General features: G+C 35.5%; 1 protein-coding gene across 2 annotated transcripts; it reads right to left on the bottom strand.

Annotated features, from left to right (window-relative positions):
- LOC138321425 (sodium/glucose cotransporter 4-like) lies at positions 1-26587 on the bottom strand. Of its 2 annotated transcripts, XM_069265104.1 has the most exons (15): positions 26178-26587; positions 20566-20634; positions 16954-17058; positions 15218-15277; positions 12609-12713; positions 11944-12049; positions 11380-11460; positions 10711-10925; positions 9781-9916; positions 6697-6804; positions 5800-5950; positions 4814-4982; positions 3623-3844; positions 2697-3009; positions 1-1631 (listed from the first exon to the last, which is right to left on the bottom strand). In XM_069265104.1, the coding sequence occupies exons 1-15, from the start codon at positions 26271-26273 to the stop codon at positions 1426-1428; spliced, it is 2142 nt and encodes a 713-aa protein (XP_069121205.1). In that variant the 5' UTR covers positions 26274-26587; the 3' UTR covers positions 1-1425. The 2 variants fall into 2 exon arrangements, with proteins under 2 accessions (XP_069121205.1, XP_069121206.1); XM_069265105.1 differs by lacking the exons at positions 15218-15277; positions 16954-17058; positions 20566-20634; positions 26178-26587 and adding an exon at positions 12226-12374.

Here is a 26587-nt window from a genome sequence, read left to right as displayed (position 1 = left end):
TTGATGCTCTGTATGTTTTATAATGTAGCTATTAACACGTAAAATAGGAATATGCAAATACATATGTATATATGTATGTTGCTTTTTACGAAGCATGACAAAGGTATCAGGCTGAAAAATGATTAACCAGTTTCTCTGCACACACAAGTCTTTGTTAAGAAGTGCAATTCCATTGTGTTGAATTCAATGAAATGTCCTGCACTCTAGAAGTTCCGTAGCCAGTCGGTCGCCTCTTCGTCCGACACTGAATAAATCCCTGTACTTTGTGAGATCACAGCAAGATGCCAAGACTACATGAATAGTTGCTTAAGGGTTACTTTGTTCGGACTTAATACTTGGCGAATGAAGCACAGATTACATTTATGCCAATAGATTTCATATTATATAAGGCATTATCAAATTAAACTATGATGTCAACAATAAAATATAAATATCAGAGTATCAAAGACTTGAGTCCACGTATATTTTACCTGTTATAAAAATTCCGGAGTAATGTGTAAAATACTTGATAAGTGCATTTACTTTCCCACTGTATACAACCTAATTATAAGATATGTATCTACGTAAACTCCGCTGCTCATCAGAGTAATCAGAGATTGAGCTTAAAGTAGACCATCTGTGTCGCTCCCTATAAATGATTCGATCATTGTATCACGCTAAATTTTGTCCACACGAAAAGCCAGATTTTTGAAGTCCAATTTTGAGACTTTCTCTTCTGTAACCAGAGCCTAACTAGATTTGCCCTCTTCTACTTCTAGAATATAAATTCCGATCAATCGAGTTGTAGCTTTTCTACTCCTGGAAGCTTGTCCTTTATGCTGGAAGATCTTCTGACTAAGATTTCTCTTCTTAAAAGCAAATCGAATTGAGCTGAGGGGGGGGGGGTCATACCATCTTCTATTATCTACCAGCATGTCTTTGTCCTCTTTCATCAGATTTAGTCACAAATCACAGAAACAATTAAGATTTCAGCAAAATTCATTTTTGAAGCATTGTCCCACTGGTATTTGATATATTATTACCATTCCTCAATGCAACTTCGCTACAATATCCTATAGTTCAATGCGGTCCCCTGAATGTTTCAGGGAAAATGTCGTACTAGATAATTCTCCACAATCTGACAATAGTGCTTCACCAATGACGTAGATCTAACTTATGAATCCTTCCTTCACACAGGAAAAAGATAAATTGGGGTCTAGGATGAATATGTCTTGAATTAGATAATTTTATAGACGACATCCGAAGATACGGCAAACGACGATGAGAATACACCATTCTAACCATTCGGGTCAGATGAGTTATAACATTTAAGAACAACTATTTTTTATATTATATTGCTGCTCATACATTCTTTTCTCTGAAGAATTAAAAACATCCAGCTCCCACGTTCTGAAGTACATGTATTTAGCGGAAATAATGTTTAATTTAAGCAAAGTAGATGAAGAAAACCAATACAACTAGCATCAGGATAACAGACAGTATATTGGACGTAAGTTTCCATCGTCGATTTTCCTCGACAGACAACATCTCTTTACGCTGTATCTGATGTGACGATAGCTGTGTGATATTACGATCGGTTCCACAAACCCAATTCACAACGTGGCGCGCCAACCGGACACACTGATTGCCACCTGCAAAGAGAAGTTCGTTATTCGAAGTTACCTTGATAGAGACAATTTCGTTATTCGGAGTTACCTTGATGGAGAAAAGTTCGATATTTGCAATTAATTTGATTAAGAGAAATTCGTTTTTCAGAATAACTTTGATAAAGAGAACTTCAATATTCTGAATAACCATGATAAATAGAAGTTCGATATTAGGTGTGACCTTGATAGAAGAAGTTCGTTATTCGGAGTTACCTTGATAGAGAGAAGTTCGTTATTCGGAGATACCTTGATAGAGGGAAGTTCGTTATTCGGAGCTACCTTGATAGAGAGAAGTTCGTTATTCGGAGTAACCTTGATAGAGAGAAGTTCGTTATTCGGAGATACCTTGATAGAGGGAAGTTCGTTATTCGAGTTACCTTGATAGAGAGAAGTTCGATATTCGGAGTTACCTTGATAGAGAAAAGTTCGATATTTGCAGTTAATTTGATTAAGAGAAGTTCGTTATTCGGGATACCTTGATAGAGAGAAGTTCGATATTTGGGGTTACTTTGATAATGAGAACTTCAATATTCGGAGTTACCTTGATAGAGAGAAGTTCGATATTCAGAGTTACCTTGGTAAAGAGAAGTTCGTTAATAGGAGTTACCTTGGTAAAGAGAAGTTCGATATTGGGGTTACCTTGATAGAGAAAAGTTAGATATTCGCAGTTAATTTGATTAAGAGAAGTTCGTTATTCGGGATACCTTGATAGAGAGTGCTCAAATATTCGGAGTTACCATGATAAAAAGAAGTTCGATATTCGGAGTTACCCTGATAGAGAGAAGTTCGATATTCGGAATTACATTTATAAAGATAACTTCAATATTCGGAGTTACCTTTATAGAGAGAAGTTCGTTATTCGGAGTTACCTTGATAGAGAGAAGTTCGATATTCGGGTATTGGCCTCCGACGATGACCACAATATTAGATTGCTTTTTGCAACGTCCAAATGAAATATATAAAGAACTTGATGGATTATACACACATCATCGTTCTTTTACAAAAAAACTTGATTAAAACCATTGTGAAAATCGATTAATATATACAAACCAGTAATCTTTTCAACTTTTTGGGAATCATCATCCAGATATTGTGAATCGTCGTCAAGTTTGTGTGATTCGTCTTGAAGTCGTTGTGATTCTTCGTCAATTTTCTGTGACTCATTATTTAGCTTATGCGATTCTTCCGACATGTCGCCATTTTGTATTTTCTGCTCTACCATCATGTCAAAGGACTCGGAATGGATATTGGTGCCGTTCTCGTCGACGGAATGTTTGTTTTTTTTATCTTGTTGCTGCTCCCATACACCGATGTCTAGACGTTTTTCCTTGCTGTGCCTTGTCCAGAAGGTCAAACGATGAAGCTTTAACAAATATTATCAGTTATAAACAACAAGAAACACATAACTCAAACATTTCGATTCTTTTCTTGCACGAAGAAATTAATTGTGCATATCGAAAATCAAAACTTAAATTATCTAAAATTGATGTATATAAATTTAAGTATACGTGTTTCTTTAACGTTTAATTTGTGTTCTGCACCACTGAATCCAGTGGTTTCGATGTCATATTTGATTATCTCGAAAAAGACTTCGTGTATTCAAATAAATATCAAGACCGATATTGATTTCAGGACGGTGAAGTAAAGTAAATTATAATGAAATATCAATTTTTGGAGCATTGATTTACCTATACTGACGATCAAAATGTCTTTCAAGTAAATTCAACCCGAAAAGTCAATTTATGATCATATTTCGACCTAAAAGTAAATTAAAATTTACCAAATTTTTACCTTATTTATGCATGTCAATTTCAATTGGAATAGACCTGAAAATTTTCATGTGAAACTGACTTTAATGTAAGGTCATGTTAGGCGAATTTCAGTTTCTCATTTCATGTCGAGTTGACTTGAAGACACTTTGTCTGTGTGATATGTGGATACCTGAATCAATCCAGTATGTGTATGGCAATACTTACACACTGACGGGGTATAGGCTTTGTGAGTAAACTCATGACGATAGCAGTAAATCCGGTGAGAAGGAACAGGAAGCAGGAGAAGTAGAGGTAGTGGAAGTCCTTGATGACACCTGGGCGAGGATCCGGTCCAGTGTCACCACATTTCGGCGTAGTGTAGGAGTATTGTACAATAAATCGTACCATCCCCATCAACATGCCGACAAGGAGACCGAAAAATGCACCCTGCAAGCAAAAAAAAATCATGTTTGCAATATAATAACTTTAATCTTATTTCTTTTGAATTGTGTTCGGATGACGTATGGCATGGTCATTTTAGCTGACATTTTGTTGTTCACATCATATGCGATTTCTAAAAGCAATCCAAAAGTTTTGCAAACTATATTTATTACCATACAAAATGCATCACAAAGGCCGCATTAACAGAAATAACTGCAAATTTCTGCCATATAAAGTGTTTTTTATGTTACTTTAACGTAAACGGAGTTACACACCATTGAGGGGGGTTAAGCACATATTTTCTGTTTTGTACAACCAAGACACACTTTTCTCGCACCTCGGACAGGGAAATCTCACTTGATACCCGGTGCTAGATTTTTCTATCTCGTCCGATCTGTCTGGTACCTTTACGCGAATTTTGGCGGAATTTTACGCCATTCATGTAACAGTCCGCGCATGTGACGTCAAACTTTCAAACCGGTGACGTCACAAGCGTCAGATAATCAATATTATTAGAAATATATGCATTCAGTCATTTACCATGCATTGTTTGGTTGTTGCTTTTAATCATGAAAACAGTATGTACCGATTGATCATCGTTTTCTCTTTTATATAACCGAACTATAGTTTAATGCGGAATGACTGAAATCGAAGCGCAGATGAAATGGTTAATCGGCTTTGAACCAGGAGGCCCAAGACGGGATAGTTTTACACTCTGAACGCGTATATAGATGGGTTTTGTTATATCTTAGAGGCGCGAGAAAAAAAATCTATTACCTTTAAGTGATCGAGATCGGGTTATCTCAGTCTCGGGCTAAGATTTTGTAACATCCCAACCTCGGCTAACGCCTCGGTTGGGATTATATTACAAAATCTTAGCCCTCGAGTGAGATAACCCGATCTCGATCACTTACAGGTAACAGATTTTATTAATGTTCTATCAGGTAACCATGGTTACTATGTCTCTATAATTACCTTCTCGTTGAGACGTGGCCAGAAGAGACCGAGAAGAAAGATGCAACAGATTGGTGGCTGGGTAAAGCTGGAGACCTCCTGTATGTAGACAAAGAGTTCACTCCCCTCAGACGCCCGTATAACGGGGACCCATATGATACTTATAACCACCAGTAGCAGTACGGACACCCTGTAGTAGAGAAGTGCATACTGCATCACATGACATTTTGGTGGGCACATTGTTTCGTGGTTTCGAGATTTGAAAATATTTTTTGGATATAGATATTCGTATTTTTGCAACATTAAGAACCAGTTTCGTTGTTCATGCTTTTATATTATAGGTTTCATAGCAACGAAATCAACAGAAGTTTTTAAACAAGAAAACGTGATATACCTATTGTTATATATCTACCACTGGACTAAATCATAGCAAAACTGGAGGCAGTTCAAGCGAAACAAAATCCATGACCTATCGCAGGGCTAGCTACATAGACTTTATTTGAAGGTTTAACGAGAGTGGTGCCCAACTTCAAAGATATACTGTGTACTGTTATTCGACTCTTTCGAAGCAGATCAAACGACCGAACTATCTGCCTTATCTGTTATTGTAAACAGTACCTTAATTTTTGCTATGACAGTCCAGTCATGGATACAACGACAGTGATAGTAATCGGTGGAAATTGGAGAATGGTATATGGAAAAAGACAAAGGAACTTAAAAAGTGATATAGAAATCAAAAGTACAGCAATCAAAAGATAAACAGATAAAATATGCTTTGCAGTACCCTGGGCTTTTAACATCTATATGATGCCCAGCTCTTTATATGTTACAATCGGATTTAAGTGAAAATCAAAAATAATTTTACTATTTGATACCATTGCAGCAGTGCAATCCCTAGTTTAAAATCAGACCAAGATGGTTATTTGGCGTTTTTAGTTTCGATAAAATTCATATCTTGTTAATAAATGAAACATTTTAATAAGTGAATGATGATTTATTTCTCTAACCTTCCAACAATCATGATCTCGAGTTCTGATGCAGATTTTCTGATCTTCGTCCAAACGTCCATAGCGAAGATAGTACTACTACTGTTAAAGATGGAGGTCAGAGAGGACATCAATCCGGCCAACATCACAGCCAACATCATCCCGCGTGCTCCTGTAGGTAAAGGTCAAGATCAGAGGTAGGTGAAGGTCGAATCTCAGGTGCAATTGTTTTATTACGTTTGTTTTGGTTTCTTCTTTCTTCTCTTCTTCATGTTTATCAAAACAAAAGTGTATATCGTACAAAAATACCTCTATAGATCATAGCCACATTCTACTTTATACATGTTCCTTTTTAAATGTGAAGTTAGATAAAAAAAAAAAAAACAAAGATTACTCGCACACTTAGCTTACTACTATGTGAATAATATCATATAGCCGGTTATTTTCACGAGTCAAAATTTTCGCGATTTGTTATAAAAACGAGAAAATCAAATTCTAGCAATTTTGAATGCAATGTTTGCGATTTGGCTTTAAAGGTATAGACTTTCTATATAATTCAACCATTTATTTTTTCACGATTATAGCAATGTAACGGGAAATCTCGAAAATATCATCCTGCGAATAAGTTCCACACAGTAAACCGCGAAAATTTTGACCGGCGAAATTTAAAAACCATTCTTAAGCATTGAAGGACAAAAAGAAAGCAATGTTGAAATACGCATATGAAAAGCAACACTTAATCGTAAGGAATGCATACACGATATGTTCAGTATGTGTAGAACACCATTCATATCATACGGGAGACACAAAGGTGATATTAGAGATACCAAGTTTATAGTAAGGAAAGCACAATAGTGTGTTACTTGTGGACAGGAGGTGGTTAATAGCGTACGGAATGTGAGGGTATTTGTGTATTACCTGGGGGCATGAGATTGATGACGAGTGAGGGGTAGGCTATGTTGCTGCAACCTGTTGTACTGCCACACACTTCCATACAGGTGTCGGCATCAGAGCATGCGACTGTATCTGTCAACAAAAATGCACGATGCTTGATTTTCTTTTTAAATCAAATGTTTCTTGAAAACAAGATGTATTGTTAAATTGGGTATAAATCTTCACTGTATCATCGGTCACTACAGTGTATTTATACATGTATAATCGTATACAGTGGCGTAGGAAGATGAAACTTACTGGGGGGGGGGGGCAAAGGTCCTCGATATTTTGTAAAACCACCCCCCCCCCCCCCCCCCCTCCCGCCCCGCACCCACATGAGATATATTTAATATACTTTTTTTACATATATCATTACATATAATCCTTATACACTCTATCCTCTATAGACAGTGGCGTCGCTTACAGGAAATTAATGAATAGGTAAGTAAATTAGCGTGCGATATTTTGGATGTTTGGGGGTCCGGGGTCTCCCCCAGAAAAAAAAATAGTATGATTTTATGATTTAGAATGACTGAGATGATTTTTACTATGTATTTTGATGGTTTTGCGAAAGCCGAAGACGTGAGATTTCGGTATTTGGCGGATCCGGGGTCTCTCCTGGGAAAAATATTACGATTTAGAATGGCTGAGATGAGTTTTACGATGCATTTTGATGAATTTGCAAGCACCGAAGGAGCGAGATTTTGGCGTTTGGGTGGTCCGAAGGTCTTCCAGGGAAAAAACATTACTACACTGTATTTAGAATGGCTGAAATGAGTTTTACGATGCATTGTGATGAATTTGAGAGCGTCGAAGGCGCGAGATTTCGGTGTTTTTGGGGTCTAGGGGTCTCCCCCGGGAATATTATTACGATTTATAATGGCTTAGATGAGTTTACTATGCATTTTGATGATTTTAAAGCATTCATAACACGGTATTGTTTTCCATTTAAAGTTACCTGCAATTAGAAACGATAATTGTGAATGTCGTCATACCATTATGCAACCCTGCTTGACCTGAACATACCGGATTCACACCATCGACACATTATTGTGTAACTCAAAATAATAATGAATTAATTGTCTTGCTAAGACATATAAACAAATTAATCTTTTAAGAGACATTTTTTGAAATAGTATTATCCCTTGATGTTTAGTCCAGTTCGTGTGTATTGAATTTTCATTATTAAAGGTTTGAACCTCATCTCAGTCATTCTAAATTGTACTATTTTTCTCGGGGGAGACCCCCGGACCCCCAAACATCAAAAATCTCGCACGCTTATTTACGTATTCAATAATTTCCTGTTAGCGACGCCACTGTCTATAGATGTGTATAAGGATTATATGTAATATATCAAAGTAAAGTATATAAAGAATATTTCCTGTCGGTGCGGGGCGGGGACGGTGGGTTTACAAAATATTGAGGACCTTTGCCCCCCCCCCCCCCCCTTCCCCTGTACGTTTCATTTTCCTACACCACTATTTGGTGTTTTTGGCCGTATGCTTCACAGAGATTGGACTATAAAAAGGACATATACCACAGCAGCTCGCCCCCTTTAAACATTAAAAGATGCAACACATTGCATACACGCGCAGTCATAAATGATCCTAGCTATTAATAGGATTTCAAATCCATCAGGCCAAACAAAATCAAAACAATTGCACCAATTTAATGATGGATTGTTATCATTTAGTAATGAAATGACTGGAACGTGTAAGCCAATGGCTCATAGCAATTATACGATGAATTGGGTTAAATGGAATCTGTTAAATCTTGACCTAAAGACGAATCCTTTGAAAAGAAAATAAGAATTTTTAATTAAAGAAATATATTAATTCGTCTGCTCCTGTTTATAATATACAAATATTACCATTAGTTGAGGCGGTGCAGCACTTCTAATCATACTAAACATAAATTTAAATAGGATATTCCTTGTTTCTTGATGAATACTATTTGCATTTCATATCGTGAGATGGAAACTTTTATATTTTTCACTCGTGTGCGAAGCAAGAGTGAAGAATATCGAAGTTTCCACCTCACGAGATGAAATAGCACTTCCATTTACAGAAAACCATCACTACTAGTTAAAAGGTTACCTTGCCATTGTATTTTACAGAGATTTATGCCTCTGCAATCGTTACGTCGTATTTTTGAGAACATAACGTCATATTTCTACACAAAAAATATGACGTTAATTTCGCGCACAAACTGATGAGGTAGCGATCAAAATAATATTTTCACTGTCAATTCTGTATTCCGATTGGTCAAAATATCACAGAAGTGAAGTATATCGTTTTTATGTCATCGTAAAACCTTATATTTCACTGCGAAAAATGTAATAAATATTTGGTATATTTTTTAATGTCCCTGTACTATAGACCATATTTCGCCACTATGCTTAATTTACCACCTAAATATACTACAAAACCATTCTTCTCTGAACTGAATAATCATTTTTGACTGCACAAATCGTATAAGTTATTCCGAAGGTGGTCCTCCAGGGATAAGGGTTGACGTAAAGGTCATCGGCGATGACCATGACCTTTTTTGATAAACAGGGAAACGCAATGATAAAATAGTCCATCGGTCTTGTTGTTAGTATCAACATTCAACGACATGTTTATGACATCGTTTAACATTTTGTATGAACACCTGTATTGCTGTACTTTTCTACTTTCTGTGATAATATTACACAGGCACAATATCTCCAGGTCAATTTCAGATGATATTCTTAAGGTCAAATTTACCTGAAAATATATCGCCTGTGTATATTTCAAGGATGATTATGTTATGTGATAGCTATCATCCGGAAACTCACAGCAGAATATCAAGTTAAAAGCAGTTTTAAGATATTTATCAAAATGCTTATAACGCACTTGTCTTTTTAAATAGTTCCTAATTACTGGTTTCGAAAATTCCCAATAACTACAAATTTTCTATGAGCGAACGCATCCAAGATTCTTTTTCTTATTCATGTAGAAATTAAATTTATAACCATTGTAATACCACTACAGTATAAGTATCGGTTACACAACGCGACAGACACCACAAAATGTCTTTGATACCTACCTGGGAAAAGGATTCGAGCAATCATTCCAGGGAATACAAATAGAAATAGTGGTAGAATCTTCAGGAATCCACAGAATATGGTCCCGGCTTTGGCGTGGTCAAATGACTTAGCAGCTAGCGCTCTTTGTACAATTACCTGAAAATGGATATTGCTTTATCAAATTTGTTAATCTACATATTTTATGAACTCATATTTACAGAATGTAATTTGGTCTGCTTCATCATTTATTCAAACCAATAGGTTTTAGAAAATAAGATAAAACAATTTGAAGAATTGGATTGTTACAAACAAGACACTATATAATGAAAATCTTTCAATCACAGGAGTTTGACGTTATTTCAATAATATATAGTATAAATATATAAAAAAAATACCCCTATATACTACATACAAAAACACTTTATACAGTATATATGGGTATTTTTTATATATGTATACCATATATTATTGACAGAACGTCAAACTCCTGTGGTTCAATGGATAATGGAAGGCGACCAAATCTGATACTTGTTCTTGAAATAGTGGATGGTAGACAGAGTAAAAAACCTCTGTTCAAGAGTTTTTAATAAAAAAAAACTGACAAACTGTGGTACTTTATTACATGTACAAAAAATGTACTTTATTATGCAACAAAATAAATTGTTCAACAACAGTATTTGATAGTATACTCATATAAAATACATAAATATCACAGCTGGGAATAAACATGATCTGTCCAACCAATGACAGCTTAATGTCTCCAGCAATGTCAAAAAGACATCACTCACAATGTATTTAGTTCCAAGATTCATGCTGCAGGTATATTGTTATCTATAAAACGGACGTTTTTTCTTCCAAAAAAGTATAGTTAACTACATAGCGTAAGGTATAGTTTTTGTTTCGTTTATAGGTTTGTATTGATTGTGATTATTGATTCTTGAATACTGTACCTGATCAGAACACCAGTACCATATGGAGTTGATAGACAGACCGATCACCCCTGGCCAAGGGAGATCTCCAGTGGTCGGACTCCGGAACAGATTCATGTAGTCATCGCGAGGTTTTCCACACGTGCTGTTAGTGGAGTTGGAGTGTAAGGTATTGTTAGACATCGCGTGGGGATACTTTTCGACCATACCGTCGAATCCACCAACCTCAATAAAACCTAAAATGTTTAGTAACATACAATTTCGTGTAATTGCCTTCAAATTATAAATTGTTCATTTCTAAAATTTCACGATAGATCTATGAATATTGTTGTACTTTATTTTTCTGGTATCTTAGGTTGATATTTGTAAATTAAGAAAAAAATGATGTGTATATCGTAATGTTACAATCCCTATTACACAAAATCAATAACTGTCATCGAAATACCGTTATAGAATGTTATTTCCACAGATGACGAAAAAAAGCGAATTCGACTGAAGCAAAAAAAAATTAAAAAAATAAATAAATCTAAATCACGCGCCCAGACTCAAAGAGTGTAAGGATTTATCCAACACCTATTATTTTGAGTATTCAATTTTCGGATCCAGCAAAATCGCGAAAATATCCTGCAAAAATGACCTCATATACGATTTAATACTAGTTGGTCTTGGTACAGGCACTTGAATACTTACTGAGAACCATTAACACTGTCGCTCCGATGATCATGATGATAGTCTGAACGAAGTCCGTCCATATAACAGCAGTTAGCCCTCCTAAAATCCAAGCAGATATATTACTTTCACAGCATAGCCTCCAATAACAAAATCACTCTAACAATGGATCATATTTTACACTATAACGTTGAACACACATACAGTCAAGTATACACCAGAAGGACATAACAAATATTTTTAAACGGGTGTTCTTCATATAGTCAATTATATCGATAATTGTAACAAATAAGAGAAGATATGCCCATTCTTTATAAACATGTGTCCTTTATATAGAGGTCAAGTATATAGATAATTGCAACAACTAAGGGATGATATACCCGTTTGTTATAAACAGGTATCCTTTATAACAAATGGGGGTAAATAACTCTGTCCTTTATAGTCAGATGTCCTTTATATAGATGTATCATTTATAGCAGGTTTGAATGTAATGTAATCATATTTTTTGACCGAATATATGTGTTATGACATAAGGATGAAATCATTGGCCTGACATCGGATGACACGAACCAAATCACCGCTCACCTGTAATTGTAAATATGGCAGCCACACCCAACAGAAGCATGATGGACCAGTAGATGTCCCATTTAAGTGACTGTTCGATAAAGATAGCACCCGCATACAGGTCAGCCTTAAAAAAAACAAAGATATTGTTGACTGGACCAGAAGTAAAATCATTCTTGATGATTGAAGATAATCATATGACTCAAAATCAAAACTAAACAAAACTATAGTATAGCCGTTGTTATTTTTGCAGGTAAAAAAAATCATGATTTTAACTTTCTACAATAAGATGAAATGATTTACCAGTGTGCTATTTTGCATGGTTAACATGTTTGCGACAAGGTTTAAGTCCTGCTTCGTCGGTTACCCACGTAATCAGCCTACTCTAAGTTGTGGTCTGATAAACGGAGCTTAGTGGAGTTTGAATACTTTGGTTTCCGAGGATGAATGTCCTGCACATTGCGAAAATATAACATCATCACAAAAATTACCAGCTCTACAGTTTATGATGTTATATAAATATTTTGACAGTGCCAGAAATTAGTTTGTAACAAGTGATGCTCAAGAAGTTGAACTATAATGAAAATAAATTTGATTTTAATAAATGCATTATACATTCTGATATTTTGGTAAATATGTTATTATTTGTAAATTAAGAAAATAGATTGACATTTTGACATACGTACTGATATTTTTGTGAATATGTACACCAGTAAAGCCAGTACTGCCAATGAAATTTGGATCCTTTGTCCACCGAACCTACACTTCAGGTATTCGGGCATTGTATAAACCTAGGATAGAAAAAGTGGGACATTGAAAAATAATTTTACGGGCAAACCAATAGCAAAATTAAGAAAAAAGCAAATATCGAGTTGTAGCATGTGTATATTAGTCAGTCATACACGTGTATATCAAGGGATATTGGAAATTAAAAAAACAGCAACAACATAATTATTAAGAAAAAAGAGGCCCATGGGCCTTAAATGTCATCTGACTATTAGCATAATACAACATAGTCGTTTAATGATTTTATCCTTTTTGGCCCCTGTGACCATGAATGAAAATTTAGGTCATTCATTTGAACAATCTTGGTAGCTCTTCATCCCAGCATGCCACAGGCCCAATATCAGGTATCTAGGCCTCCTTGTTATCCTCAAGAAGTCGCTTAAAGATTTAAACCTATTTTACCCCTGTGACCTTAAATGAGAGTCAAGGTCATTCATTTGAACAAACTTGGAAGTCATTCTTCTCAGCACGTCACAGGCCCAATACCAGTATCCTGGGCCTTCTGGTTCTTGAGAAGAAATTGTTTAAAGGATTTTAGCCTATTTTATCCCTATGACCTTGAATGAAGGTCAAGGTCATTCATTTGACCAAACTTGGAAGCCATTCTTCTCAGCAGGTCACAGGCCCAATACCAGTATCCTGGGCCTTCTGGCTCTTTAGAAAAAGTCTTTTAAAGGATTTTAGCCTATTTTATCCCTGCATTCAAGGTCATTCATTTGAACAAACTTGGAAGCCTTTCTTCTCAGCAGGTCACAGGCCCAATACCAGTATCCTGGCCCTTCTGGTTCTTGAGAAGAAGTCTTTTAAAGAATTTTAGCCTATTTTATCCCTGTAACCTTGAATGAAGGTCAAGGTCATTCTTTGAACAAACTTGGTAGCCCTTCATCCCAGCATGCTACAGGCCCAATATGAGTATCCTGGGTCTTTCCATTCTTGAGAAAAAGTCATTCAAATATTTAAGCCTATTTGACCTAGTGACCTTGAATGAAGGTAAGGTCATAAATTTGAAGAAACTTGGAAACCCTTCATCCCAGCATGTTACAGGCCGAATGTCAGTACCCTGGGTCTTCTAGTTCTTTAGAAGTTGTTTAAATTTTCTATTCTTTTTTACCCATTTGACTTTAAATGAAGGTCAAGGGCATTCATTTGAACTAACTTGATAACCATTCATCCAAGCATGTCACATGACAAATATCAGGTCTCTAGGCCTTTTAGATATTCACAAGAAACCGTTTAAAGATTTTCGCCTAATTGACCCCTTTGACATTGAATGAAGGTCAAGGTCATTCATTTGAACAAACTTGGTAGCCATTCTTCTCAGCATGTCACAGGCCAAATATCATGTCTTTAGTCCTCTTAGTTATTCACAAGAAGTTGTTTAAAGGATTTTAGCCTATTTGATCCCTGTGACCTTGAATAAATGTCAAGGTCATTCATTTGAACAAACTTGGTAGTCCTTTATCCCAGCGTGCTACAGCCCCAATATTATTACCCTGGGCCTTCTGGTTCTTGACTAGATGACCTAAAAATCTATTGGATTTTGAAACTGGAGGTAGTATACAAGACAAAGAAGTCGATGCATTGATCACCGTTGTTAGCATAAAGAACAGAATAAAACCACATTACGCGAATGTATTTTGTTGCTTTTGCTCCAATGTTATACAGCATTGTGTCGTTGAGCTTGGATTTTGGAACAGTATACATGTATAGAATATTGTATAGCAATTCCAACGCAATTTATACCCATGTCTGAGCACCAATGACGAAGACTCATAAAATTAATAATTCATTTTATACAATGTATCCGACATATTTTCATGGAATGGTGGTTTTAACAATAACAAGGGCATATTCTATAATTGAAAAATAGGTCCCGGAGTCTTTTGAATTGGGAATTTTGTATCGTAAATGGTAAATATCGTATCTAATAAATATGACGTTCACCATTTCTGAGAGGAAATTATTTTATGATTTTTTCTTATGTTTTAAAATTTTATAACTTCACAAACTATATAAATTAGGAAATGTGTCTTCTTTCAAGTGGAATGGGATCCTTATACAGGGTCTAATATGTATTAAAGAATAAGCCATATGCATAATGTGTAAACCTGTCGATGAATAATCTTCCAACAGTTGTGGTCACGATACAAATGTTCATATTACCTAACGATTGTGTTTGTAAGGTCTTATTTACACTAACTTCATCAAAATCAATAGACCATGAAGAGTAGTTAGGTCTTATTTACACTATCATTATCAAACTCAGTAGACCATGATGGGTTAGGGTTCAAAGATCTTACTAACATTATCGTTATCACACTTAAAAGACCATAGGTAGTCACAGCATTAAGATAAAGTTTACCATCAAAAGGTGTCTATCTTGAGCATACACTTAATTCATTCATCACTGAAACTCTACAATCTTTAGGGGTGAATGCGTTAAACTTGTAAACGCAACATCAAGTTCCACGCTCGATGTTTCTCACAAAATTTTGAGTTTAATACTCACTCCAGATGCTATGTAAACTGGTAAAAAGATGTATCCTAAGAGGAGCATGATGTACAGAGCCTGAAAATATACAACATTTAACTTAAATTAATGTAGTATAAATATTAATTAAATAGTTAATCAAAATAAGATAAATGTGCAATTTGATGTAAAATAGTTATATAGTATATATATGTATCATACTATTGTCGATGGAATAAATACAAGGGCCTTAACAGTCATCTGACTACCTTGGCAAAAGTCATATAGGAAATTAATTAGATATGGTGTCAAAGCGACCATCTTAGATTTCGTATTTGCAGAAATGCAATGTATTCCTTCGACGAACACCTGGGACTGAGGATGGTGTCATCTGAGAATCTAGAATTTAATCATAGAACGCAATCGCTAACTAATATTCAGCCGTTTTAATAAGATATTACAAAAATTAAATACTGTGTGTCTATGTTAAAGCATTTAGTTTGGTGGTCCCTACTCATAATATATAATTCTATTAATACATAATTATACAGTAAATATCAATATAGTATATTAGATATAATGGAGCTGATCTGAGTTTGTTGGATGGTTAGTGTAAACCAACTTACTTTCGCGGCTATGAAAGAACTATGGTTTGGGCCATTTTTGGCCCCCAAATCCATGGGATTTTTAAAACTGCTATCTAGTGATTAAATTGATATATTCTAAATATTCAGTAAAATATCTGATAAAACTATCATAATGTTTTCTAATTTTTCAGCTGTACTTGCCATGGTAACCATCCAAAATACGCATAAATTATTAAAGTATGGAAATTTGGACTATTTTGGTCATTTTTTGCTTATTTGTTTTTTGTCTATGAAATTATAGAGCGCATCCTTGAACAAACTGAATATTTACTAAGAACATGTATGCATTTCCAATACATCTTAAGGAGAAATATAAATCTTGTTCAAGGATGCGTTCTATGGTTTCTAAAACTTGACCAAAATTGTCAAAATTTCCACATTTTCATAGTTTATGCATATTTCGAGTGGTTACTGCAAAAATTAGATAACTATGTTTACAATTAAATTAGGAATGCATTAAATATGTCGAATCCTATAGTTTAAATACTAAATAACAGTTTTGAAAATTTGACCGATTTGGGGGCCAAAAAAGAGCCCAAACCATCTATAGTCCTTACGCGATTTTCATTTCTAAAAAAGTGCGCGAAGTTTAATAAGATCAAACATTGAATGCAAATTCGTATCAATAAATATGATGTACATATCAATTTGCGAAGATAAACTTGGATCCCGAAAGTAAATCGCACGCGAAGGAAAGTTGATTTTCAGTATGTTTAATGTCCTATTGAGTGTAATGTCATTGTAAGTACAGAAATGCACTGTATAACGATTAAAATTCGCGAGCTCACGCATACTCACGGCGGTTATATATCGCAGTACACCGATAGTTCCCTGTCAATACATTTCTGAATATTTCGCTGGTGCTTAGGATTCGCGGAATTCAGTGAAAATGTTCATATACCGAAAATAAACCATCCGCAAAATGTAACCACTACACAGTTTTTATGTACATGTATTATACTATTATTATCATTATTTTCGTATTATACCAAGAATGAGTAAACTTGCGTGTGAAATTGTCTTATGTTAACCTATGAATGTGATGTGTAATTTGTTAAATCACTTTGACTTAGGCTTGAAATGACATTGAAAATATTATTTTGAAGTATTAATCTGTAGATGACCTACATTAAGTTCATATAGACCAATTGCTATGCCTGATGCGGCCCCGGAACCTGCCAGTCCGACGAAGTGTATACTGCCTATGTTACTGGCGAAGAGGGACGCCCCGACCTGTGAAAAAAGAAACAACATACACTATCGGTAAAGTTGAAAGTGGGAGAAGAAACCATAATTCAGATAGCTTCAGAGAGATAGAGTCTTTTTTAGAAATGTCTAGAAAATCTACTGATGGGTAATTAATTAAGATTTCAAGATTTTCAAGGTTTTTTTATTCACCCTGACACAGTTACTGTGTGACAAGAGGTCAAATGTATAATACCGTTTTTGTGCATGACAGGCACGTGTATATAGAGGTATAAACATGGATATAAATAACAAGAGGCCCAGAGGGCCTGTATCGCTCACCTGGTTTGTAATGCCAAGTAATGTTCTGAATACAGGTTCATTGTTTCTTTTCTGAAGGAATGAGAATATATACCTCTAATTCCCCTATTGGGCCCCGCCCCTGCTGCCCCTGGGGGGTCAGAGCCAAAATTTACACAAGTTCTGTTCCCCTTTTCCCAAGGATGTTTGTGGCCAAATTTGGTTACAATCCATGCAGAACTCTATGACTAATAGCGATTTATAGGATTTACCTCTATTTCCCCTATTGGGCCCCGCCTCTCCTGCCCCCGGGGGGTCAGAGCCAAAATTTATACAAGTTCTGTTCCCCTTCCCCCAAGGATGTTTGTGGCCAAATTTGGTTACATTCCATGAAGAACTCTAGGACAAGTAGTGATTTAAAGGATTTACCTCTATTTCCCCTATTGGGCCCCACCCCTCCTGCCCCTGGGGGGTCAGAGCCAAAATTTATACAAACTCTGTTCTTATTCCCCCAAGGATGTTTGTGGCCAAATTTGGTTACATTCCATGCAGACTAGTAGTGATTTAAAGGATTTACCTCTATTTCCCCTATTGGGCCCCACCCCTCCTGCCCCTGGGGGGTCAGAGCCAAAATTTATACAAGTTCTGTTCCCCTTCCCCCAAGGATGTTTGTGGCCAAATTTGGTTACATTCCATGCAGAACTCTAGGACTAGTAGCGATTTAAAGGAAATGTTGACGGACAGACGGACGCCGACGGACGCCGACGGACGACGGACGACGGACGCCGCGCCATGACATAAGCTCACCGGCCCTTCGGGCCAGGTGAGCTAAAAATGATATAAGTACATGAGATGCACACATATATGGTATAGAAATAGTATTTGTTTGCAATCATTATAATGCTTCTTATTAAAATTCTCAACTTTCTTTCCATTTTTACTATGCTTGGATTTTTGTGATAATAGGATGGAATAAGCTGTTTAACATGAATTTTCTTACAGATAAACAAAAACGGATTTCGTCTCCTACATATGTATATCCATATTACATAATGCACATATTCTATCATTCCTTTGCAACCTCTCCATCTTCCGATTTCTGGATTAAGAAATTGCCTTTGTCGTTCAAACAAATCAATTGTTTATTCAACATGCAAGTGGTAAATGTGCGCGTTGAAAACAATGACAATACCATTTCAAAGATTGAAGTGTCAATCTTACGATATATGGTTTATAGGTCTAAAAGGCCCATCGTCATACGTGATTTATATTTTTTGGTTTGGATCGATTATGTTCATGTCCGTTGTACAGCCAGGGTTTTATAAGGATGTGTTAGGTTTATGTGGTGGAGGACAGTCGAAGTATCAAGAGAAAAATACAACAAAGAAACTTCAACAACCTTCCTCACCTTTTGCTGACTAATACATGTATGTTTAAATACTACCGTTGACTTGTGATAAAATTTTCCTAATTTGACGGACACAGCTGTTAGCGATTGTTTACATATACAATTTTCTATTTACACAGCTGTTAGCATGCATACTTTGCTAATATAAGCACCATGTTGGCCAAAGATTCTAAATACCAACGTATATCAATTTTAATGAAATACCGTAATTTTGGAGCTACTCTAGATCTAAGTTAATTGTCCAAGTGTATACAAATATTTCATGACCATGTTTTTGAATACTACGGGCATACTATTGAATAACTATATGTCATCTAACAAGAAGACTAAGGATGTCCGAATTGTGCATCAGTATTTGGTATTCATCGAACGTCATCGCCCACCTTTCGTTGATGTCATCCGTATCATTTAGACATTTCAAATATATCTTCTTTATCTAGAAATTATCTTGAAAGATCCCGAGATGATCTTGACCAAATGTAATTATGTTTTTTTCTAATCAGTCCGAAATTAAAGATGTCCGACAAGGCAGCCGTCTTGGGGAAAAACTTTTCCGCCTATGTTATTGAATTAGAAATTTGCAAAATCTACATGCATGCGACATTTTACTTTTTGAGAATTAAAAAAAAATCCTTTGTTATTTTCTAACTTAACTTTATTGCATGAGTCAGGTATGACTGCAGTGTAACAATACAAAAAATAACATGAATTAACTTTTTTGTAGTTTGAATAGAAGTGAAATGGAATTCTGAACACCAGTTTGTGCCTAATTCATCGGCAGGGGCCATATACCTGCTATATGTTGTAAGCATTTGCATGTGGTCGAATGCTGTTGAATTTTAAAGTTATATATTCCATAGCTGGGCGAAAAAAATGGACATATTTTTCTTCAGTAACATATTAAGCTATGAAAATAATTCAAAGGCACGGACAAATATGCATGGTGCTTTGTAATCATTTGCAACAACACAGTATGTATTCACTTTTATAAGTACGTTGTTCAATACTTTATATGTGTTTAGATGAAAACTGAAAACACGTCTGAGGAATCTTAAGAAGTCACTTAATAATGATTAAATATTTCTGCAAAATATAAAATGAAACTGTAGACCACAGCTTGTTTTTTCTCTTTATTCTTATGTGTTCTCATTTCACTGTAAAGATCATGATTATTGACAGTATTGCTAAATTACTTGCGCTCTTATATAACTTTGTATTAAACTTGCTTTACCTTGTCTTTGTTAAGTACATGCACTTTGTATTAAAACCTATGCATTTCAAATATTGTTATTCTGGGAAATGGTTAACCATTAGTGGTAACTAATCTATTAAAAGCTCTTCCGGATTCGTGAGTATAAAAATTACGTCAATATAACTAATGAAATTTTGTTTAAAGATGCTCCACCGCCGACAGAGCATAAATGATATTAATCATTTGAACAATAATTGGTGTTAAATCGTATATATATATATATGTCTAATAACACAAAAAAAATGATATAAAATAATTTATTTTGCCTTTGGTGCATGCGCAATCAGTACTTAATTCAATATAGGATATAGTGCCACGGATTTTTTTCGGGATGCAATTAATTATTTTTCGTAACTTTAACTTGAAGTAAAATAAGAAGCTCAAACTTTTCAATTGTGGAAATGGTGTAAAGTAAATAACTTAGAAAACTACTAAATCGTCTGCTCGTGTTTTTGATAGTGAAGAAATATCATTTGTCAGCGGTGGAGCATCTTTAAATATAAAAAGAAGGAGTATTAATTTTAATAAATAATTGAAAATGTTCTCTTATTTATATTCAATGATGAATCTTATGTAAATGCCGGAGTGTGCTTACCAAGACGAAGTGCATGTTCCTCCCAGCCAGGAAGTACCCTCCTGCACTGCCGCGGTTCTGTCTGGAAGTCTACAACAGAAAGTAAATATATATCCACAAAAGTCTACAACAGAAAACAAATATCCACAAAAAATCTACAATAGAAAACAAATATCCACAAAAGAAGCCCACAACAAAAAGCAAATATCCACAAAAAATCTAAAACAGAAACCAAATATCCACAAAAGACGCCTACAGTAGAAAACAAATATTCACAAACGCAGTCTACAACAGAAAACAAATATTCACAAACGCAGTCTACAACAGAAAACAAATATCCACAAAAGTCTACCACAGAAAACAAATATCCACAAAATGTAGCATTCTTAACAATCTATGGCTACAATATAATATATTGCAATAAATCCATCGACAATAGAATTATGTGTCAAAATGCAAACATTAAACAATCAAAAGTCATGTTCGATATTATGCGATATTATGCCATATACATGTAGTATGCAGACGGTCCGCAAAAATTGAAGAGTTGTTAAATTTTGCGGAGAGAATTTAAAAAATATCTTTGATACTAGTTGGCGGTGATAATTGTTCTCGTTTTAATAACTTCAACAAGAGGCCCATGGGCCTTAACGGTCATTTGACAAATGGCATGATACCATACAGTCAAAGTATAAAGTTGTAGCAAAACATCTCTGGATCAATACAGAGGAATCAAATAGGCTTAAAATAATCACATTTTCTTTGACAAACAGCTAAGGCAGTGTAAACCAGATACACTTCAGTTGGGTTGTAAATATATGATGTTTTGATGACTGTAAGCGTAAAAGTAGATCAATATCATTCATTTTAACAAACATTGTAGCTCTTCATGCAAACTTCAAACATACTACAGGTCCAATATGAATTATATTTATCTCTTGATATATAGCCTTTTTGACCCCCGCGACCTTGAATGAATGTCAATGTCATTCGTTTTAACAAAATTGGTAGCCTTTCATGTCATCATGCTACAGTCAGTCAGTCAATATCAGCATCCTGGGCCTATCGGTTAATGTTGTTTGAATGAAAAGTTTACGCATGGCGGACGGTGCACGCCGACGGAGGAAGCATGATGACTATCGGGTCATTGATCAAAAAATAAATTTGAGAAGATTGACTCTACAAAGTATAAAGCAAACTGCAAAGTATACGAGGAATCATTAAGAGGATGCAATTACTGTCTACATCTCGTGTAAGCCCAAACATTGAATGGTCGTCAATATAAATGTTTGACTGCGACCTGGACCGATTATATAGAGCGAATAATATCCGAAAATGTAAAGAGCAAAAGGGATGGCGCAAAGGTGCTGACGAAGATGTTTGATTTAGTAGGATAAAAAGTAGCCCACAAAAGGAGTGAAGTAGACGTAGAAAGGAAATTTTGAAGATACGGAAAGAGCAAAAATACTTTCCAACAGATTCCATTTATGTTTACGAAAACTTAAGAATGCTTATAAATATAACATTAAGTATTAAGTTTAGGTAGCTATATAGGCTTTATACTGCCTGCGTGTAGGCATGTTATCATAATGTTTTTTATAAGAATCTTAAAAAACTTGGGTAGCTTTAAAAGAGGTTTATGGGGTAAGCACCTTTAATATAAATTGACAATTTTGCAACCCACCCACGTGCCACCCTCTTTATCATTTATTTTTGTTTGTCAGTGTGGCGGATTTTTACAACCCCACTAGGGCTAATTGTAATAATGTTTGGTAATGTAGTTTCAAAATACTTTTTGAGTGAAAAACGATTTGTTCTGATGTCGTAATGTTATTGTTTTAATTCTTCATGATAATAAATATATGTCACCTATGGTGGCCATTTCAATGTCTATTCTGTATTGAGTTATTTTTAAGTTGGAGGAACATAAAGATACTTTCCAACAGATTCCAGCGAAATCAGTCACAAGAGTAAGAGGCATATCACAAGTTACATCGTTAGGATCTACGTAACTTGTACTACGTATATAAACGGTTGAACAATTATAGAGTGCAAAAAGAATCAGTAGGTCAGAAAAATAGCAGAATTTAACCCGACGTTTTTGCGAGATTATTGTCAGTGTGTGGAAGGAGAAACATTCAGGAACGGTGAGAAATTCCAAACGGTTAATCATAATACACGAGATTAACTTGGTGTTTGCCAGAATCTTAGCCTGAGGATTGTGACTGCAAGGAAGGAGCGAGTAATTATTTCTCTCATACCTTGTATTCCCAATTGAATACCCCAATATTACCGTATCAGCAATAAAAATCAATTGAAGAAATGTTGAGTGATCTGCACATCAATTTCCTAGCCAAAAGATTTCACTCGGGGTAAAATGAATATATTTACTTGACTGACTCATGTAAGCTTAAATACATGTACTAAAAGTAGTCTTTCCCTTGCAACCACGGGATAATCATGAGAAGTATGAGAATATACGACTCCAGAAAATCTCACGGCTTAATTTTATGGATAGTGATTAAGTACAAGAATACAAACAAAAATACTACATGAATAATATGCCAACTTATCAAAGAAACTAGGAAGGCAAAGAAAAGATCCGACGGTAGAATGATCATCGTCGGTAAGCCACGTTAATCAGCCTACAGAGCGTAATGGAGTTTAGACACTGGGTTTCCAAGGGTTTAGAAGGACACGACTGGCAAATTAATATGATACCACACATATAAATAAAGTTTTTTTCACTTATTTTTTAGGGAAAAAAACACATTCATTATTCCCCAGAAATGTCTCTATAAGTTGAAGGCTGCCAAGGTTGGGGCCTTGGGGTCAGCCTTTATATATAAATAATGTTCCCTCACAGAGGAGGCTCTCGCATGTCACACATATTTTTCATCCCGATCTAAACATCCTTAGGCTTAAATTTAATACATTAGTTTCATTCTATTCTTCCTCTCTAACTACTCTCAAACCTAACATATCTATGTTTATGAAACCTACTTATGTACACTTACATTCATTCATTCATTCATTCATAATTTTTTCCGTATTTGATGAATGGGGTAAGCCTTTCATTAATCAAAATGAATTTTATATTGTAGATCTAGAGTGAGAGGAACCCTCCCATTTGAGCAATAGAGCGTTTACACCTCTCCCCCACACCCAAAGATAATAAATATTATGCCTATGAAGAGGAAACTTAATAATGAGTAGAGTTAATGTATAAATTTCCAATATAGTGAAATTCAAAACCTTATGTGAAGAGATTGCTCAAACGAGAAAAATTGTAAAGATCTGTTTTTCTCCGATTTGTTTTTCTATTGTCATAGTGTGGGTTAAAAATTAACGTGCTCCGAAATTTGGAATGGAATCATTCATACGTCCTGCAACACGATCACAAGAGAAGATTGAAAAAAGTGAACATCTACTAGAAAGAAGAATCAAGAATTTGATCCCGGCGGGGTGTTCAATGTCTGTAGTTTTATTTCAAAAGCTATTTGCACCAGCGCACAAAGGACTAGCACTAGATGGAGAGAAGTAGACCAACTGGGGCAACAGGATATCAGCCGCAAGGTGCAAAATATCATAAATACAGTAGCAGTAGAGATTGGCAGTCAAGGATCTTGGACACACAGAGCAGGAAAGAAGCTTAAGTGGGATAGCACCCAGGAGTTTTGAGACCACTGCATGACCTCGTCCCAACTCCTGCGAACCTACGAAGGTGGATTCAACGTCCTATTAACTACCATGACGATTTCAGGACAGTCCCCCATGTATGAAATGTGTTGTGTGTATAAAGTGTGTGTTTTGGGAGACTGCGGTATGTTCGTGTTGTGTGTATAAAGTGTGTGTTTTGGGAGACTGCGGTATGTTCGTGTTGTGTGTATAAAGTGTGTGTTTTGGGAGACTGCGGTATGTTCGTGTTGTGTACCCTGTACATCTGTAATAGTATAACTCTTGTCCTTCCTATAGTGCTATCTAACTGAAGCATGCTGCCAAGATTATTCAGTATCGTATTTAGGTTGATGCATCGGCGATATATTTTCCTATTTTTTCCTATTATTTTTGCTATCCTTTTGTGATAGAGCAAACTTATCATTGACATTCGTATCAACTTGTTTATATAACAATTTCTTAAAAGCGACTCATGTTTCGGAATTTTGATAAATCCAATATAAAGCTACAAATAATATATCTCCAGATTTTAGTCAGTTAATGTACTACGAATAGTCATGTAATAACAGCTTTGTTACCCAAATAAACAGTGTGTACTCTAATGGTAGAATATCGTGACAAAACGGGCGAGAAGCAATAACATTTGTCATCAATCGCTATGAATATTTATACCCACATTGATGGAATCTAGAACATGAGTGTTCATATATTAACTGATAAGATATTTATTGGCGAAAATAGTCGTAGATGATATCTGTATGTCTTTATTGGCGAAAATAGTCGTAGATGATATCTGTATGTCTTCATACGTTTGCACACAAAGAATTATGTGAAAACATTTGATGTGTATGAATAGTTTTACCCTTGTGAACTACAACTCGTTAAAAATGTTCGTCGAATGACCGCGGTGGCAATACAGTTAAGGTGGGGCAGTTGCCAGGCACTGAGCGTGGGACGGTGGTTTTCGCCGGGTACTCCGGTTTTTTATCACCTTCCAATACGTTCCTAAATGACTATGGTTGTTAAAATGCCATGAAACAAAGTAGTCCTTTACCTTAATTAACTCGAATGCATTCCAATCTTTTAATAAAGGCTACGGTAGACCAGTCCAGTTCGTTTCTCAGTCCTCGGGAAATATATATTGTCGCCTGAAGTTAGTGATTACGACCAACCAATAGTAAGGCAATGATTAGGCTTTTTATTTTTTTTTTTATTTCTTTTTATTAAACACGTTCATTGGAATCAGTAATTGACACTTTACATATAGAACAAACAGATGTCAATTTGAATGTATTTTCAAAATACTAACGCGAAAACAAGTCATCTGGAGAGAAAATAAACGAAACACTAGAGTAGATTTTAAACGACCCGTTAGTCTAAAATCGTATTTAGTTTCTGATATTCCCTTTGATTTTAGTACATGTTAAAATGTTTCGCTAGCTAAGATACTGTATTGAAAGAAAGAGAAATAAGTGAACTACATTTGGAGCATGAAACTTCACGGCTGATGGATTTTCACGATAAAATCAAGCTCCATTCATGAAAAGAAAGATTGGAATTTACATAGTCTTTAAATGGTCCTAAACACATATACTGGAGAAGGGGAGGGTTCATGTTAACCACGGTGACGTATAACTCTGGACTAAGGACAGAATATTTAGAAATGACAGAGGGTCATCAGGAACGAAGTGAAAGCAGGGTTACATGCAGATTATTCGTTCTATGGTCGTGTTTGTAAAGATAGCGGTCTTTCAATCCACGTGTCAATATTCAGTTCATAGGTTACAAATGGTCATTCACCGAACATTAAACACTGAATAAGGAAAGTCCATAACAGCTTACACTGCCGGTCAATACCCAGTAAATGTATTCGTATTTAACACATACACAGGGGGTTAAAATGCGGGTCTCTAGATCGATCTAAGTATGTGTACACAGTGAATATCAAAACTTACCCACAAGCCAACGAAGAGGATAAATACAAAGTAGCCAATAATGACGATGAAGTCTCCATAGTGTAAAAGAGTACCGGAAACTTTTTGGTCCGCCATGTCTAATGTTTGCGTGCTGAGGCTTTCGGCAGGTGTGCTTCGACAGGGCACTTCTACTTCGCTTATATGGTCGAGTACGGGATTAGATTTATATGTATCTACCGTAGTACAGTACGAACTCACTCACTACAGTGACACTGCAGTTAATTTAATGTTGTCAGTCGTATCGGGAGCTCTATCATTCAGGGAGAGATTGACTTGCTCGCTGTCTGCCATTACACATTGTGGTCGGACTTCTTGTATGCCGATCCCTGACAAGTGACATTGGAGTATGGCAAATTTTGTCTGAAACTAATGATATCATTCTTACAGTA

The sequence above is a fragment of the Argopecten irradians genome, chromosome 4 (genome assembly GCF_041381155.1).
Source record: "Argopecten irradians isolate NY chromosome 4, Ai_NY, whole genome shotgun sequence".
Lineage (NCBI taxonomy): Eukaryota > Metazoa > Mollusca > Bivalvia > Pectinida > Pectinidae > Argopecten > Argopecten irradians.
Note: the sequence above shows the minus strand (reverse complement) of the source record. Positions and strands in the feature narration are given on the sequence as shown.

What these genes read in the sequence shown, in the direction of transcription:
- LOC138321425 (XM_069265104.1), bottom strand. Translation starts at nt 26,273, where the DNA reads ATGGCGGACCAAAAAGTTTCCGGTACTCTTTTACACTATGGAGACTTC. An exon ending in TGCCATATTTACAATTACAG is followed by an intron (nt 11,461 to 11,943) that starts GTGAGCGGTGAT and finishes CTTGGATTTTAG; the next exon opens with GAGGGCTAACTGCTGTTATA. An exon ending in GACAGTGTTAATGGTTCTCA is followed by an intron (nt 10,926 to 11,379) that starts GTAAGTATTCAA and finishes TAAACATTTTAG; the next exon opens with GTTTTATTGAGGTTGGTGGA.